Source organism: Etheostoma cragini, chromosome 21, assembly GCF_013103735.1.
Source record: "Etheostoma cragini isolate CJK2018 chromosome 21, CSU_Ecrag_1.0, whole genome shotgun sequence".
Lineage (NCBI taxonomy): Eukaryota > Metazoa > Chordata > Actinopteri > Perciformes > Percidae > Etheostoma > Etheostoma cragini.
This window is the reverse complement of record NC_048427.1, coordinates 1,558,266-1,572,708: the sequence shown is the minus strand read 5'-3', so window position 1 is coordinate 1,572,708 and position 14,443 is coordinate 1,558,266. Positions and strand designations below refer to the sequence as shown.

At 42.6% G+C, this 14,443-nt stretch overlaps 1 protein-coding gene across 33 annotated transcripts in view; it reads left to right on the top strand.

The window, feature by feature from the left end:
• The first annotated feature begins 2,545 nt into the window (after nucleotides 1–2,545).
• Nucleotides 2,546–14,443, top strand: part of mapta (microtubule-associated protein tau a) — a 39,487-nt gene continuing 27,589 nt past the window's right edge. For 6 of the 33 annotated variants that reach the window (XM_034859616.1, XM_034859624.1, XM_034859623.1 and 3 more), the window contains exon 1: nucleotides 11,187–11,338. In XM_034859616.1, coding sequence (XP_034715507.1) covers nucleotides 11,246–11,338 — 93 coding nt within the window. In that variant the 5' untranslated portion in view covers nucleotides 11,187–11,245. Of the gene's footprint in view, nucleotides 2,771–11,141; nucleotides 11,339–14,443 lie in introns of those variants that run through there. The other 27 variants (XM_034859646.1, XM_034859639.1, XM_034859632.1 and 24 more) reach the window with 11 other exon arrangements.

Below are 14,443 nucleotides of genomic sequence, written 5' to 3'. Positions count from 1 at the left end.
ATGCTTTTATGTTTGCATCAACCAAGACAAATTCCTAGTAATAAATCTTTTTTATGATTTCGAATCTTCTCCATTGATTTAGTTTAATCAGCGGAGAAGATTGGTAAAACAAAATCTTGCTGTCGCCACCTGTATCCAGTCTTTATGCTAAGCTAACTGTAGCTTCATATTTATCATAATGACACCTGTGATAATGATCTTCTCATATAACTATAGGCAAGAAAGTAAATGAGCTTTTCCCCCCAAAATGTCAAATTATTTCTTTAACAAAAAACACTTCTGCAACTTTAATCCTTCAGGTGACAGACCGCTCACCACAGGAGGATTTTAAAGGGAGTGTAAAAGGGCGATTTTCAGCCGGAGAAGGATCCCACGGCAGCACCTGGCCCAGACTGAACTCCCGGCATGCAACCATCTTCAGCCACACAGCCCGTGGCAGCTGTTGCACCAGGCACATTTCCAAAAAGGAGAGACAGACACAGAAAAATGTAAGAGAACGACAGAACAAAGAGTCTTCTCCGCTTCAACATTCCCAAACACATCTGACCGTCAGTAATTCCACTGCTGTTTTCCGGAGCTGAACGGTTTCTCGAGTCTGTGTAAAAGTTGGCGCCCTGTGTGTGTGTGTGTGTGTGTGTGTGTGTGTGTGTGTGTGTGTGTGTGTGTGTGTGTGTGTGTGTGTGTGTGTGTGTGTGTGTGTGTGTGTGTGTGTGTGTGTGTGTGTGTGTGTGTGAGATAGTGAGAGGCCACAGCAAGGCCGGGGTAAGAGGAGTGACACAAGGCTGCACTGTTTAGACCCCGGGCCTCCACTGTTTTATGTGCCAAGGCTCGACCTTTGTGTGCCGACCACACCGATCTGTTACTGCAGCTTCTGTTCAGTCTGGAGCTCGGTCACTCACAATCACTGCATGGTTTTATAGAAAATAAACCATCTCACTGCCAATGCCTCGCACTCCATTTTGGACAACAAGAGGTTTAATTTCTCAACTATACTCACTCTTCCCTTCTACTTCCTATGAAGCTCTCCCCATTCTATGTGTATGAGAGGATATGAGGCTGCATCCACACCACTACTTTTCATTTTTAAGCAGCGTTTTGAGACAAAAACGATCTCCATAGCAGAACTAATCTCTGTCCATATTAACACGTCCAACAACACGTATCACATGACCATTCACACCGGAGTTTTCAAACTGAAACGAGAGCAGCAGTGTTTCCAAATGTCTCCGTATTAGGGGCTCGGAAACACCGGATTAGTAGCACTAGCCAAACGTAGTAGCAAAAGGATAATAAAAATGATTGGCTTAAAAAATGAAGCCATTTATAACCCTTGTATTTCCTCCTCAGTAGACTATGTATGGGGTCATACTACTCCATTATTTATTGTTTCTTTTTCCTTTGAGATGTGGACGATCACATGAAATACAATTCAATTCATTTTAGTTTATAGTATCAAATCATGACAACAGTTATCTCAAGACACTTTACAAACAGTCCATACTAGTGATGGCCAAATCAAGCTTTATTAACTTTATGAAACCAAGAGCGCCATCTAGTGGGCTCAGAACAGAAAGACACTGGTCCTCAAAGCTTCATTTGGCCGTCACTATTCCACACACAGCTGCCTGTTGCAACACACTCTTTGGACACTCTGCTCTCAATCCATTCAGCCTCCTTTTTTTATGTTAAACAGCAACTTGTGTTTCTGTATTTAATGTTATTGTTTGCTTGTGTATGTGACAGCCACCGAGGCAAATTCCTCAGTGGAACTTCCTTTGACCAAAAACCCTTTTCTGATTCTGATAATGTTTCTGATGCAGCTTTCCCTTTGCAGAATAATGAAGTGCACTTTGATTGTGACTTATTGAAGCTTCATGACTCAGAGTTTTTACTTTTGTGCATCATTTCGTACACATTTCCCCCTAAATGTAACCACACATGCTTGGAATCGCTGGAAACATTGGGACCTACATTAGAGTGTAAAATAAAGCTTTCTGGGTTTGAACATTTGTTTTGTTGACCTCTTTTTGGCTCAATTTACTTAATAATCCTTTTTGCTTTGCCTGTTTTCTCATTTCTGGGAGGTAAATAGAGAGGGAAACCTTTTTTTGAGTCCTGTACCTTGCTCTTTGGTCCCTTCCATACTAATTTAGACATACTTCTTAAATGTTCTGTTGACATCTATAACTCACAGTCAACTGAAAATCAATTCTTTTTATTTCAGACATGTGGTCCACTGAAGACATAGACACAGACAGTAAGGTAAGATTCATATCGACACATATTCTAAATGACCCAAACAATAATAACCAATTAGAAGGATGTGTATTTCATGACTGGATGCATTATTGATGCATCTATGTGCTCATCACTTTACTTGTATGGGTATCTTAATCTATAATATAACATAATGTATTAACTAATTGTTGTTAAATATTATATTTTGTATCAATCCAAATCTGCAAAATAAATATGTCAAATAAATGTAGTAAAGAGTACTATGTGTCTCTTTAAAATGTAGTTGAGTGGAACATTACTTGTTACTTCCTCTCATCTCCTCTTTCTCCTCTCGTCCTTCTCCTTCTCGTCTCTTCTCTTCTCATCCTTCTCCTCTCCTCTCCTCCTCCCTCTCCTCTCCTCCTTCTCCTTCTTCTTCCTCCTCCCCTCTCCACAGCGCCCCCCTCCGGCGTGCCTCTGCACTGCGAGGAGAAGCTGAGTGAATCCGGTGAGCGACTGCCGCTGAAGACACTACACCGCTGTCTGCACTCAGGTAAGAACCCCCCCCCCCCCTCCCCCATCGACATATTTCTTTTCATTTAACCGATCTAATGTCAATGCAATCCCGCGGAAACGTCTTAGCGAGCCGCCGAGCTCCGAGCCCAAACCCTGCGTCGTATTTCTCCATCGGCATTCGTCTTGTCACTTAATATTTCTCGCATGAGGTGGGAGAGGTTGGGCCTCTGAGCGTGTAGAAATAGCATGAACATGAATGAAATACATGTTTCTCTCACTGTTTCTGCAGCAGAAATCCTCCTGCAGCGGCTTATTTCGCACATTTAGGTGTTTTGTCTTTTAAGATCAAATTGTGCGCGATCTTCATCTTCATCGATCCTCCATTTAACAATAAACAGAGAAACGTGTTTTCCTCCCTCTCCTCCCTCCTCCAACGCGGCGTGTTTTCTCCTCACTCCGTGCTAAAAGCAAAATGTCTCCATCCTCCTCCGGAGCAGGTCCTTGTCTCGCTGCAGCTGTCTCGCGCGCATTAACAACACTAATCTTCCTCAATATCTGTAATCTCATTATGAAAAGGAGGACAATAATGCAATGTCTTTTCTCTAATATATAGTCCACTGTAGCTTCTTCTCTTTGTGTCGTCTGATTTGATTGAGTGTAAATGTGAGGCTCTTCGCTTTTTTTCTTTCTTTCTTTCTCTCTTTCTCCCTCCTGTTATTCTGGATCTTTCTGTCTGTTTTTCTGCCTCTGATGGCCTAAATGGTTTCTAGTGTAACATCGCTGTATACGTGCCGGACACATTCCCTCCTTTATTCTATGATCCTGCGTCTATAGCAATGCACAACGAGCCCCAGGTGGATTACACTCATTTACATGAATGCTTTTATTCTTACATTATTCAGAGAGCAGATTCTGTTGGGGAATCGGGGAAAACGATGCCTTGAGCCTGCTGTGCGCAGATGCCAAGCCCATTTTTCATTTGATCAACAGAGGAGTGTGCGCGCGCGGCAGCGCAGTCTCACAGCGCTGTCACACAGGCCCGAGCGCTGAACCAGGCCGCTTATCTGACACATATGGGCCGCTCAGTAATCCTGGGTCAGCGGACAGGATCGGATGCAGGTGCATGGAAAGCCTTCACCTTGGAATCCACAGGGCCTAATGAGCTGTTTGCATGTCAGAGGTGATGATAAACTACCTGTGGTCGCGAGGAATGGATTGATTTGTTGGAGTGAGTCTCTTTTTTCGCCTCAGACACACCTCTTTACATCCTAGGGAATAGCCAGCTTCTTGATACATAGAGTTGTGCAAAAAGGAAGGACGGGTGGCGGCGGCATGTTGTAGTCTGTAAGGCCAGATGATGTGCAGACAGGAAGGGAAGACATCCCGGTGTCATTTTTGTTAAAGGTTGGAAAGACAGACAACAGCATTCTGCAAGTTTCTGCAGTGCTTGGGAATGACTTGTTACTGGAGAAATGTACATGGTGATGTCTGACATAGACCCCTCCTTCCTGAACAACTGCTGAAATGGTAGTTTAAAGGTCCCATGGCATGAAAATATCACTTGTTGAGGTTTTTAACATTAATATGAGTCCCCCCAGCCTGCCTATGGCCCCCCAGTGGCTAGAAATGGTGATAGGTGTAAACCGAGCCCTGAGTATCCTGCTCGGCCTTTGAGAAAATGAATGCTCAGAGGGGCAGATCTGGAATCTTGCCCCTTGTGACCTCATGAGGGGCAAGGTTACCTCCCCTTTCTCTGCTTTGCCCGCCCAGAGAATTTGCCCCCCCCCCCCCCCCCCATGAGAGAGAGACATCATGGCTTTCAAATAGGGTTAGGCGATATGGAGAAAATCAAATATCACTGGATTTTTTACCAAATACCTAAATATCGATACCGCAACGATATTGTAGTGTTGACTTTTGGTGCATTTACTAAATATTTACACAATGAGCTTTTTGATAAATGATCATCAGTAATGTGGAAATAATGACTAAGTGGGTAAAGACAAATATTAGAACAGTTACACCAGTCTGGTAAGTTCAGAAAATGACATCACTTTCCTGTAATGCAGCCTTTAAAACCAGAAAAAGACAATATTCATGCCATGTTATGATATTACAATTTCCAAAATCTAAGACGATATCTAGTCTCATATCACAATATTGCAGAAAAACCCCATTATTCTTCTCATACTGTCTATCTGAATAGAGTTATGGCTATGGGAGGTTATCCACAAAGCCATACAAAGCTACATGGTTGGAACAATAGGATGTCGGAGCAGAGGGTTTATGTTTTTTAACACAAAGGGACGTCGGACTAGTGGGCCGTAGGACCAAAGGGAACCTTTCTGGGTTATTGAGCGGTCGGAGCAATGGAGCGTCGGAGATATGACATGGCACCGTTTTTACCTTGTCGTTAGTGTGCCGGGGATGATAGATTGGAACAAGCCCACACATTCAAGCTAAACAAAGTTAAAATCAGTATATACACCCACCCTCACCACGTCTCCATCTTATTAGAAGGTTGGAGGACGGCAGACACAACGATGGAAATGAGTGCAGAGTGGTTGATGCCGGTTCAATGCACTCTTCCTTTAAGTAGAACAATCACTCTCTGAATGTATTGAGTCACCAGCTACAGCGACGGGTCCTTGAGCGTCATTTTGAAGAGCTCCATTTAGAAAAGAGTGATGTGGGTGGGGGGGGGGGGGGGGGGGGGGGGGGGGGGGGGGGGTAGGCTGAAATCCAGAGGTGACCTCATCCAGCCGGACTCAGTCTGAGGAGCTTAGGCTGGCAAAACCTGCAGCCCTAAGATGAAATGACTTCCCTACAGTCAAAGCTTTTCTTACAAGTTATAGACATCTGCTTCAGAGCTGAAACGATTGGTCGATTCATCGATTGGTCAACAGACAGAAAATGAACCCCAACAATTCATATTTTAAGTTCTTTTTCGAGCAAGAAGGGAAGAGTCGCTGCTTCTTTCTGAGTGTGAACTAGGAACAGACCGATTGTCGTCCCGGGCTGATGATCGTGGCCGTTTTTCGGCAATTTGCAGATAAACTGTATCTGTGTTTTATTCGTCTGATAACCGATAAAGTGAATGAATTAAAAGGTTCCCTACTTCGGCTCGGCTGCAGCTCTGTGTCCGTCCCTCTGCTTCGGTTTCTCAAAACCAAAATAATCTAAAATCTGAATCAACTAAACCGGCCTTCATATGATCATCCCTGGAACGGAAAGCAGAGGGACAACACTGTCTGACTATCTTTTACTGGGGACTATGTTGACAGGTTCTCACTTATTCAATATTTGCTTAAAGCATTTAAACAAAGTTGTGTGTTGGAGTTTGTAACATTCCAAAATCTTTATATTGACTTAAAGATTTTTCAATGTGAGTGGTTCCATACATCGGTTATCGGTCTCAGTAACTACTAATAATCGGTATTGGCCGTGAGAAACCAAATCTACATATATTTAGATTTTTGAGCAAACAAAAAAAGGCATTTGAAGGCGTCGCCATGAGTTTTGGGTAGTTATGCAGTGATACTATTTTCTATTATTTATAATATTTATTTATTTTTTATATATATTTATATTTATTTATAATAACTGGTAGTGAAAATAATCATAAATTGCCCTAATCTGCCTCCTATGGGGTCTTACTTAAGATCAACAACTCATATTTTGGATAAACACATAAAGTCATTATATCTTCATTCTATTCGTAAAATCCTCCTTTATCAAAACGTTGAAGACCAATTGATTCCTAGATGTATCCCATAAAGCCAACTAATACACATTTCTTTTTGCATGTATGTGTAAGTTCAGTTGTAAACACTCCGAAAAAGACGAGATCATTGGTCTGCTTCTCTTCAGTTTTCTCTTCTCGTTAAAGAGAAGAAGAAATTCCACAGCAGGCTCTAAACTACAGTCTTATGCAGAGTTAATCGGCACCATGCTGATGGAGGACGGTTCATTTCACCAGTAGACGTGTGTTTGGGTGTGTGTGTGTGTGTGTTGTGTGTGTTGTGTACATATTGAAACATGCAGCACCTGGTGATACTTTATTCTGCACCATGACAACACAAGAAGAAGAATTCCTCATTTTTAGAATTTCATACTGCGAGGTCATGTCTTCTACTCCTTCTGCAAACTGAAAGCTCTGACGAAGTGACCCGCGTCTCGTTGGAAGAGGCTGAAGGGAGGATGTGTAGAAAGGCAGCGCGTCTCGTTGGAAGAGGCTGAAGGGAGGATGTGTGGAGGCAGCAGGGTGTGGTCTACATCCTGGAGGTGTGAAAACAACGGTGGTAAATATTAGGGGTGAGGAAAAAAATGATACAGCATAGGATCGCAGTCATTTCCTTGGCAATACTGTATCGAGACACAGGCGCCAACTATGGATCTCTGATTGTGTGTGTGTGTGTGTGTGTGTGTGTGTGTGTGTGTTGGTTGGTCAGTTTGTCTGCTTGACAATCCCATTTTGCAGCAATACAATCAAAGTGAGATGAAGAAACAGAGAAATATATCTTTTTAGATTAAAGAGAAGTTGATAAAGTTTCCTTTTGGGGACATACAGTCGTTTGAAATTGTGAAAAAAGGTCATAAATTGCAATATATCGCAGAATATATATGTTTAAAATTGCAATAATATCGTCTAGTGATGATATTGTATTGAGACATTATTGTATCGTAATGACATTGTATCGTGATGATGGCGTGTCAGTTTATTCTATAAAATATCATCTTTACGGAGAAATGTGCACATCCACCAGTTCTTTGGTGCATGTACAAGTGTCCCATCAGACTAGAAAAAGGAAAGAACGGCGCTCTGATCTCGCTCAGCGTCACGGTCTTGACGAAGGTTCAGAGGGCCGAAACCACAGGTAATCATTAGAATGGGATGCTGAGCGAGAGCAGAGCGTGGGATCTTCCTCTTTGAAAACTGTAAAATCTCAGAAAATGGTGAGAAATGTGGATCAGCGTTTCCCAAAGCCCCCAGACGGCGTCCTCAAATGCCTCGTTTTGTCCACAACTCAAATATATTCACTTTACTTTCACAGAGGAGAGGAGAAAATAGAAAATATTCACATTTAACAAGCAGGAATTTTTACTTTTTTCATAAAAAAAGATTGAAACCAATTATTGGATTATCAAAAAAAACGCCAATTAATAAATATTTGACAACTAACGGATTAATCTTTGCAGCTGTACTGGCCACCACAGCTTCTAAACACATGGAGAGCTGAGTTGGATGCCCCTGCAAAATGTTTCCCCCTCCCCGCTTTAGAGATGGAGGGCAAAATGGAAACGGGCTCCACCTTCAGCCCCTACACCGCAGGGCCGGCTCACATTAGAGGAAGGTGCAGTCGCTGTGTGGCTGCCGGAGGAGGCCGAGAACAGAGAGGGGGAACGATGGAGGAAAGTAGGTCAGAGATCCAGAGGCAGTCAAGCATGAGAGCAGCATCCTCGGCTCTCAGCTGGGCTACACGCAGCGCTGGTGAGGCGGCGGGACGGGGCCCTGGTCTGGCATCAGACCAGCGCCTCTTGATTCTGGCTTTGATCTGTTTTAGCACCGAAACACGTACACGATGACTCCAACGACATGAAATGATCAAACCGAATGTTGTAAATAGTCTCTGCTTCCAGTTTGGCATTGCTGCTGCTCTCCGTTTTATGTCAGTGTAAATGGAACTTCTCTATTTCTTTGTCAGACAGGAAAAACATTTGCATTTATTTAAAGATTATTTTTGGCCTTTTCCGCCTTTATTGAATAGGACAGCTCCATTAGAAAGGGGAGAGAGAGAAAGAGAGAGGGGGAAGACAGGCAGGAAATTGCCAGAGGTCGGTTCGAGCCCTGGACCTCTGCATCGAGGCATAAACCTTGAAGTATATGTGCGCCTAATCTACCCACTGGGCCAACACCGCCACACTTTTTTGACATTTTTTCATAGATAAGTGAAGGTTTCAGTTTCTCTGCTGAGTAATCGAGAGCTGCAACAACCGATTATACACGACACTTTCAGGCGTCTTGTTTTGAACTAAAAACACAAAGAGATTTGTTTCCTAATATCTTTAAACAGGATAAAGCAGTACGTGCTAACGTTTTAGAAGATGGAATCAAAGAATATTTGCCATTTTGCATGGTTGAACTAAAGTATTAATCGATTATCAGGATTGTTGATTAATTTACTGTAGATTGACTAATCGATTGATAAACAATAAATGATCATTGTTTCACTCTGAATAACGCATTTAAATGGTATGTATGAAGGCTTTAGGCTGCCCTACATGTTTTTGTGTCGGGCAGCCTAACTAGATTTTATACAAAATGTGTAGTAGGGGGGTCCCTGGTTTGTCTCTCTCAAGGGGTCCTTGGCTTAAAACACATTGAAGACCCTGGCTTCAGATGATAGTAAACTGGTTATTGTCGGGTTTGGGACTTTTTGATTGTCAAAACAAGCAATTTTGAAGACGTGACATCTTCAAAATTGCTTGTTTTGACAATTTGGACTTTTGGACAATAACTGAATGTTATTTTCACTGCTTTCTGACATTTAATAGAACAAGGAATGAATGATCAGTACAACATCTGTATGAAAACCTCTTGTTACTGTTCTAAAGAGGTTCAGTGATGCAGAAGACAGATTTAAAAAAATGGTTGGTCATTATTGAAGCAGCATTTTTACAAATGTGGTCCACTCAGCGTCTCTCGGGGAAGTCTTACTGGATTCTGGCCTGTAATGAATTAGCAAATTTGTAACGTACAACAGCAATGATAAAAATATAGTGTGCCCTAAGACAATAAGGGCATGGATGGATTCATAGCTGCTCTTGATAATCTATAGTTTTAAATGTTTTATATCATCGTATTTCTCCGTATTCTGTGTGTTTGTTGTGCCTAAAAAGACATTTTTAGAAAAACTAAGTAAAAAAAGTAATAATTGAAGAAGCACAGGTCGGGTCAAACCCCAAAAACACGTTGCATCTAAAAGCATATTTTAGATTATTAGAAGCTAAATTTATAAGATAGTTTTCCCTTTTGCTCCACTTTGGTGCATTACAATTTGAATTTACTAATCCGGTAAGAATTGCAACTGCTGGCGTTTCACACTAGTTTGACAAAAAAATATACAAGACTGTATGGCTGCAGCCTGGAGCCTCCCTTCTGTTGCCGGCGGGCTTCTATTTTTCAAAATAAAAGCTTGCATCTGGTCCACTATTTCTTTGTACCTTGGTGTTTTGGCTGTTTAAGTATGTAATGACATGTTTTAAACGTGTAAACATTTCCATTCTTTTCTGAGATGGTGCCAAGATGGTAGTTAGAAGAAGATTTAGAAAGCTTTATAAATTGCTCCAGTGTGTGTATTATTTAATTATGAAAACTGTGCCTCATGCAATTGGGCCGGTACAGGCAGGTATTACCTGGGCTGAATCTTTGTCCCAGCCCGCCCCTGGTCAAAACACACAGTTTGAGTTTCCGTCTGCATGTCCTGCTGCATGCTCGCTGCTCCTGGAGCTGTGTCAACATCCTTGTTGACTGAGCTTTTTGCAGAGCCCTCTTGGAGGGTTTGCTCGAGAGGCGTGGGCCTGTGCCAAGATTGCATTTTCACACGGCCCTGAGAGGACCGGGCTGCATCAGCAGACCTCTGAGCCCTCTTCCCCCTCATGAAGCTGCGACAAAGACTGCTGTCATGATCCCTTTCTGCAGCAGGTGGAATTTGTGTGTGTGTTGTGTCCCAAAGCAAGTCGTAAAGAAGGACCAACCGGTCTAGTCCCCCCCCCCCCCACCACCCACCCACCCGACACAAAGTGACAAACGGGTGTGTTAATGAACATGCCGGCCTAGGAGAGAAGTAAGAGGCCTAAAGTCCCGGCAGTATTTCCCACCTGCCTCCTGTAATGTAGCTAACGTACATTCCCTCTGTACATATAGTTATCAGCTCTCATCAGCCTTGAGTGTGTTTGCTCTCTAGCAGTCTTAGCTCTCGGATGCAGGGTCGGTCAACGGCTTCTCAGAGGGATTGTCTTTGTTGGCGAGTGTGCAGCTTTCTTGTTGTTTGGATTCTGTCATGTGTAATGCTACAATGGCGGTTTTGTCCGGGAGCACTGAGAGTCCACTATTCATTAGGATTTCTATGGAGCAACACAAAAATCTCTCTATCGTTTATAACACATTGGGACCTCCTGTGTTTTAAATGCAGGATAAGTCCGGTGTTGTTCTATGTTTTTGTCATTGTCATCCAAACCCAGGATAAGACTAAAGCCACCAATGTACTGTATGTGTGTGTGTGTGTGTGTGTGTGTGTGTGTGTGTGTGTGTGTGTGTGTGTGTGTGTGTGTGAGCCCCCGACCCTGCCTGTGCCACTCAGCTTCAAGCCGAGCCTGGTTCTAGACCTTTGAATCTCTGCCTACATCTCTGCTTATTTCGCTGATTCAAATACTGTCAAATAGATCTGCTGTTCCCCCCGTTTGGAAAGAACCAACCGAGCCAATCAGAGCTTTGTGGGCAGGATTAAAAATGGGGACGTTGTGTTCCTGCGCCGGAGCCAGAAAAATTACAAAAGGCACGGCCGTGAAAATGGCTTCAAGCGTGGAAGAGATGGATGTTGTTGTAAGTGAACTTACAGGAATAATAACTTTAGATGTGGCGTAGCGTTGAGGGCTGCTAACAACCGCTGCTTCTGTGTCGACTGACAGGGACGTGGGGGGGGGGGGGGGGGGGGGGGGGGGGGGGGCGGATGCAAGACTGGCTTCTGATTGGTTAGAAGAGCAAAATAAACAACCGTCGTCAAACAGAAATGATCAGGACCAAGCCCACTGGTCTTATGATGTAAAAATAAAGGTCACTGTAGTTTTTAACCATTAGGAAAACAGGAGGAAATACTTTGTTTGTTGGGCACTAGGGCTGAAACTAACGAGTATTTTCACTGTCACCTAATCTGTTGACTATTTTCCTGTTGAATAGATGAGTTGTTTGTGCTATAAAATGGTGAAAAATGTGGATCAGTGTTTCCCAAAAAGCCCAAGATGACGTCCTCAAATGTCTCTTTGTGTCCACAACTCAAAGACATTCAGATTACTGTCACAGAGGAGAGAAGACACTAGAAGATATTCACATCTTAGAAGCTGCAATCAGAGAAGTTTGAATGACTAAAAATAACTCAAACCGATTATCAAAATAATTGTGAATTAATTTAATGATGGACGACAAATCAATTCAAGTTTTCAAATCTAGTGGGAACTATTTTCAGTAGCGGATGAATCCACATTTTTGGTGCTTTAGTAAGTATTTCTGGCAGCAGGATGGCGTGTGTTGGGGATTAAGTCAAAATAAATGACAGAGTGTGTGTGTGTGTGTGTGTGTGTGTGTGTGTGTGTGTGTGTGTGTGTGTGTGTGTGTGTTCATATTGATGAAGGAACATGTCCGCCAGAGCAACAGTGTGGCTCATTGATGTGTTTTTAACAACAATGGAGCTCTATGGCACAGAGGAAGAAATTATAAATAAGATATACTGTAAACATCAACAGACATCTCCTTTAATATTTGAGAAACATGACCTGGATCGATGTAATAAGGAGGATGTTTAAAATCTTAAGTGTGTGTCGGCCTCCTCTGGTGGCCACTTTCTCCCGTTCACGCTGTGTGTTCGTCCGAGGTCAGCAGATCTGAATGTACACAGAGGCAAGGTCACACAACTGAGTCAAGTGCGCCTTTTAGAGTGGAGTTTATTGGCTGGAGTTACCACGGCAACAGATTAGGCATTGCTGGTTGTAAAGGGGCAATTGGGGGAGGGGGGGCCGGGGTTGGGGGTCTATGTGGGACCAGAAGTAGAAGGAGTAATCAGATACTTTTGAAGAAAAGTACCAATTGAACAATGTACAAAAATACTCTGATACAAGGAAAGGCCGTATTTTCAAAAGTATTACCACAGATTTAACTTAAAGTATCAGAAGTACTGCAAAAATATAGCGCCTGTGATATTATGATGTATGATGATGCATTGTGGTGTGAGCTGTTGAGGTGGAAATAGTCGACTCCACTGGTTCTCAACCTAGGGCTCGGGCCCCTCCAAAGGGTCACCAGGTAAACAAAGGGGTCATGGGGGGATTAATGAGAGAGGATAGAAGTAGAAATAAAGTTCTGATATACAAATCTAAATGTGTATATTTTGGCTTTTCTGCCATCTTTCCTCTATTTTGTAAATTTGTTGGAGCCATTATGCAACTTTGTTTTAGTTTTTTTACCACGTTGGTGACATTAATGCGTGTGCAGTTTTGGTTTTGATCACTGGGGGGTGCATTGTCACCAGAAGGCATAAAGGTAATCAGCCAGATGCACAGGTGTGTTGAAGAGGGGAAAGCTTAGAGCTTTTTACCGTGTTAGGGGCTCATCTGTCATTTTTATTTATTAGGGTTTAGTGGGAAAGCAGAATGAAACCTACCTGAAACAAAATGAACATAATAAAATATATCTTTACCTTTAAAAAATAAAAAATACCAGACTATGGCCTCACAGTAAGAAGGTTGAGGGTTTGAATCCAGGTCGTCCCGGGCCTTTCTGTGTGGAGTTTGTATTTTCTTCCCATGTTTGCGTGGTTTTCCTCTGGGTGCTCTAGTCCTCCCCCCCCACCATCAAATAACATGTACTAAGTTCTCCCGTCAGAGCCCTTGAGCAAGGCACTGGCTCCGATCTGGAGTCGGTCCCCGGGCGCTGTGATTGGCTACCCACTGCTCCCTTCAGGGAGGGGTTAAATGCTGAGAATGAATTTTGCTACATGTGTGTGTATGTGACAATAAAGTACCTTTTACCTTGAAATACCTGGGCTACGGTGAGCATGCATCGCTAGCTCCCTTTGTCCCGCGGCATTGGCCTAATGGAGGTCTGGTTAAAAAAACAAAAAAAACAATGGATGGTTTTCCCTTAAACAGTTTTTGTTTTATATAAAATCTTTATTTGTAAAGTAACTATATCCGTAACAGAAATGTTTGAAATTTGAATTTAATTCATAATAATATACTTTTATAGTAGACTGATGTGATTGATGATGTAAAGAGTCTTTGTCTTTAAGCAGCTCCTTTGAGAGATTAAAGCGAGTCGTGTGGACGTGAGGGTAGAAATAAAGATCAGAAGCCGACAAATCTGCAACATGTAAACAGTGAGAGCAGTCAGTCTGGATGCTGAGACTGATTACGCCATAAACTCTCTGCATTGCCTGTGTGTGTGTGTGTGTGTGTGTGTGTGTGTGTGTGTGTGTGTGTTTGAGGGTGAAAAAAAAACATGATTCGAACTGCAAACTGCTGATATAACCAGAGGCTTGTGTTTAATCTGATATGTAATCCTCTTTTTATGAGATTTGAAACAATTGACATCTCTCCGGTTGACGGAGCTGTCGGGACTGGGAGGATCACTTCCTGTGGGACATTCATTAGCAGGAGAGTAACTAAGTACAAATTTACTCAAGTATTGAATGATGATTGATTGAATGATGAAAAATCTGGTACTTGTACTTTTCTTCATGTGACTTTCTACTTCCACTCTGCTACATTTATCTGGCTGCTTTAGTTACTTTACAGATTAAAGGTGCTCTGAGAGGTGTCACACATTTTTTAGGCCACAGCATTTTTTGTCACATCTGGCAAACATCTCCTCACTATCTGCTAGCTGCCTGTCCCCAGAACACACTGTAAAAACATCTCCTCACTATCTGCTAGCTGC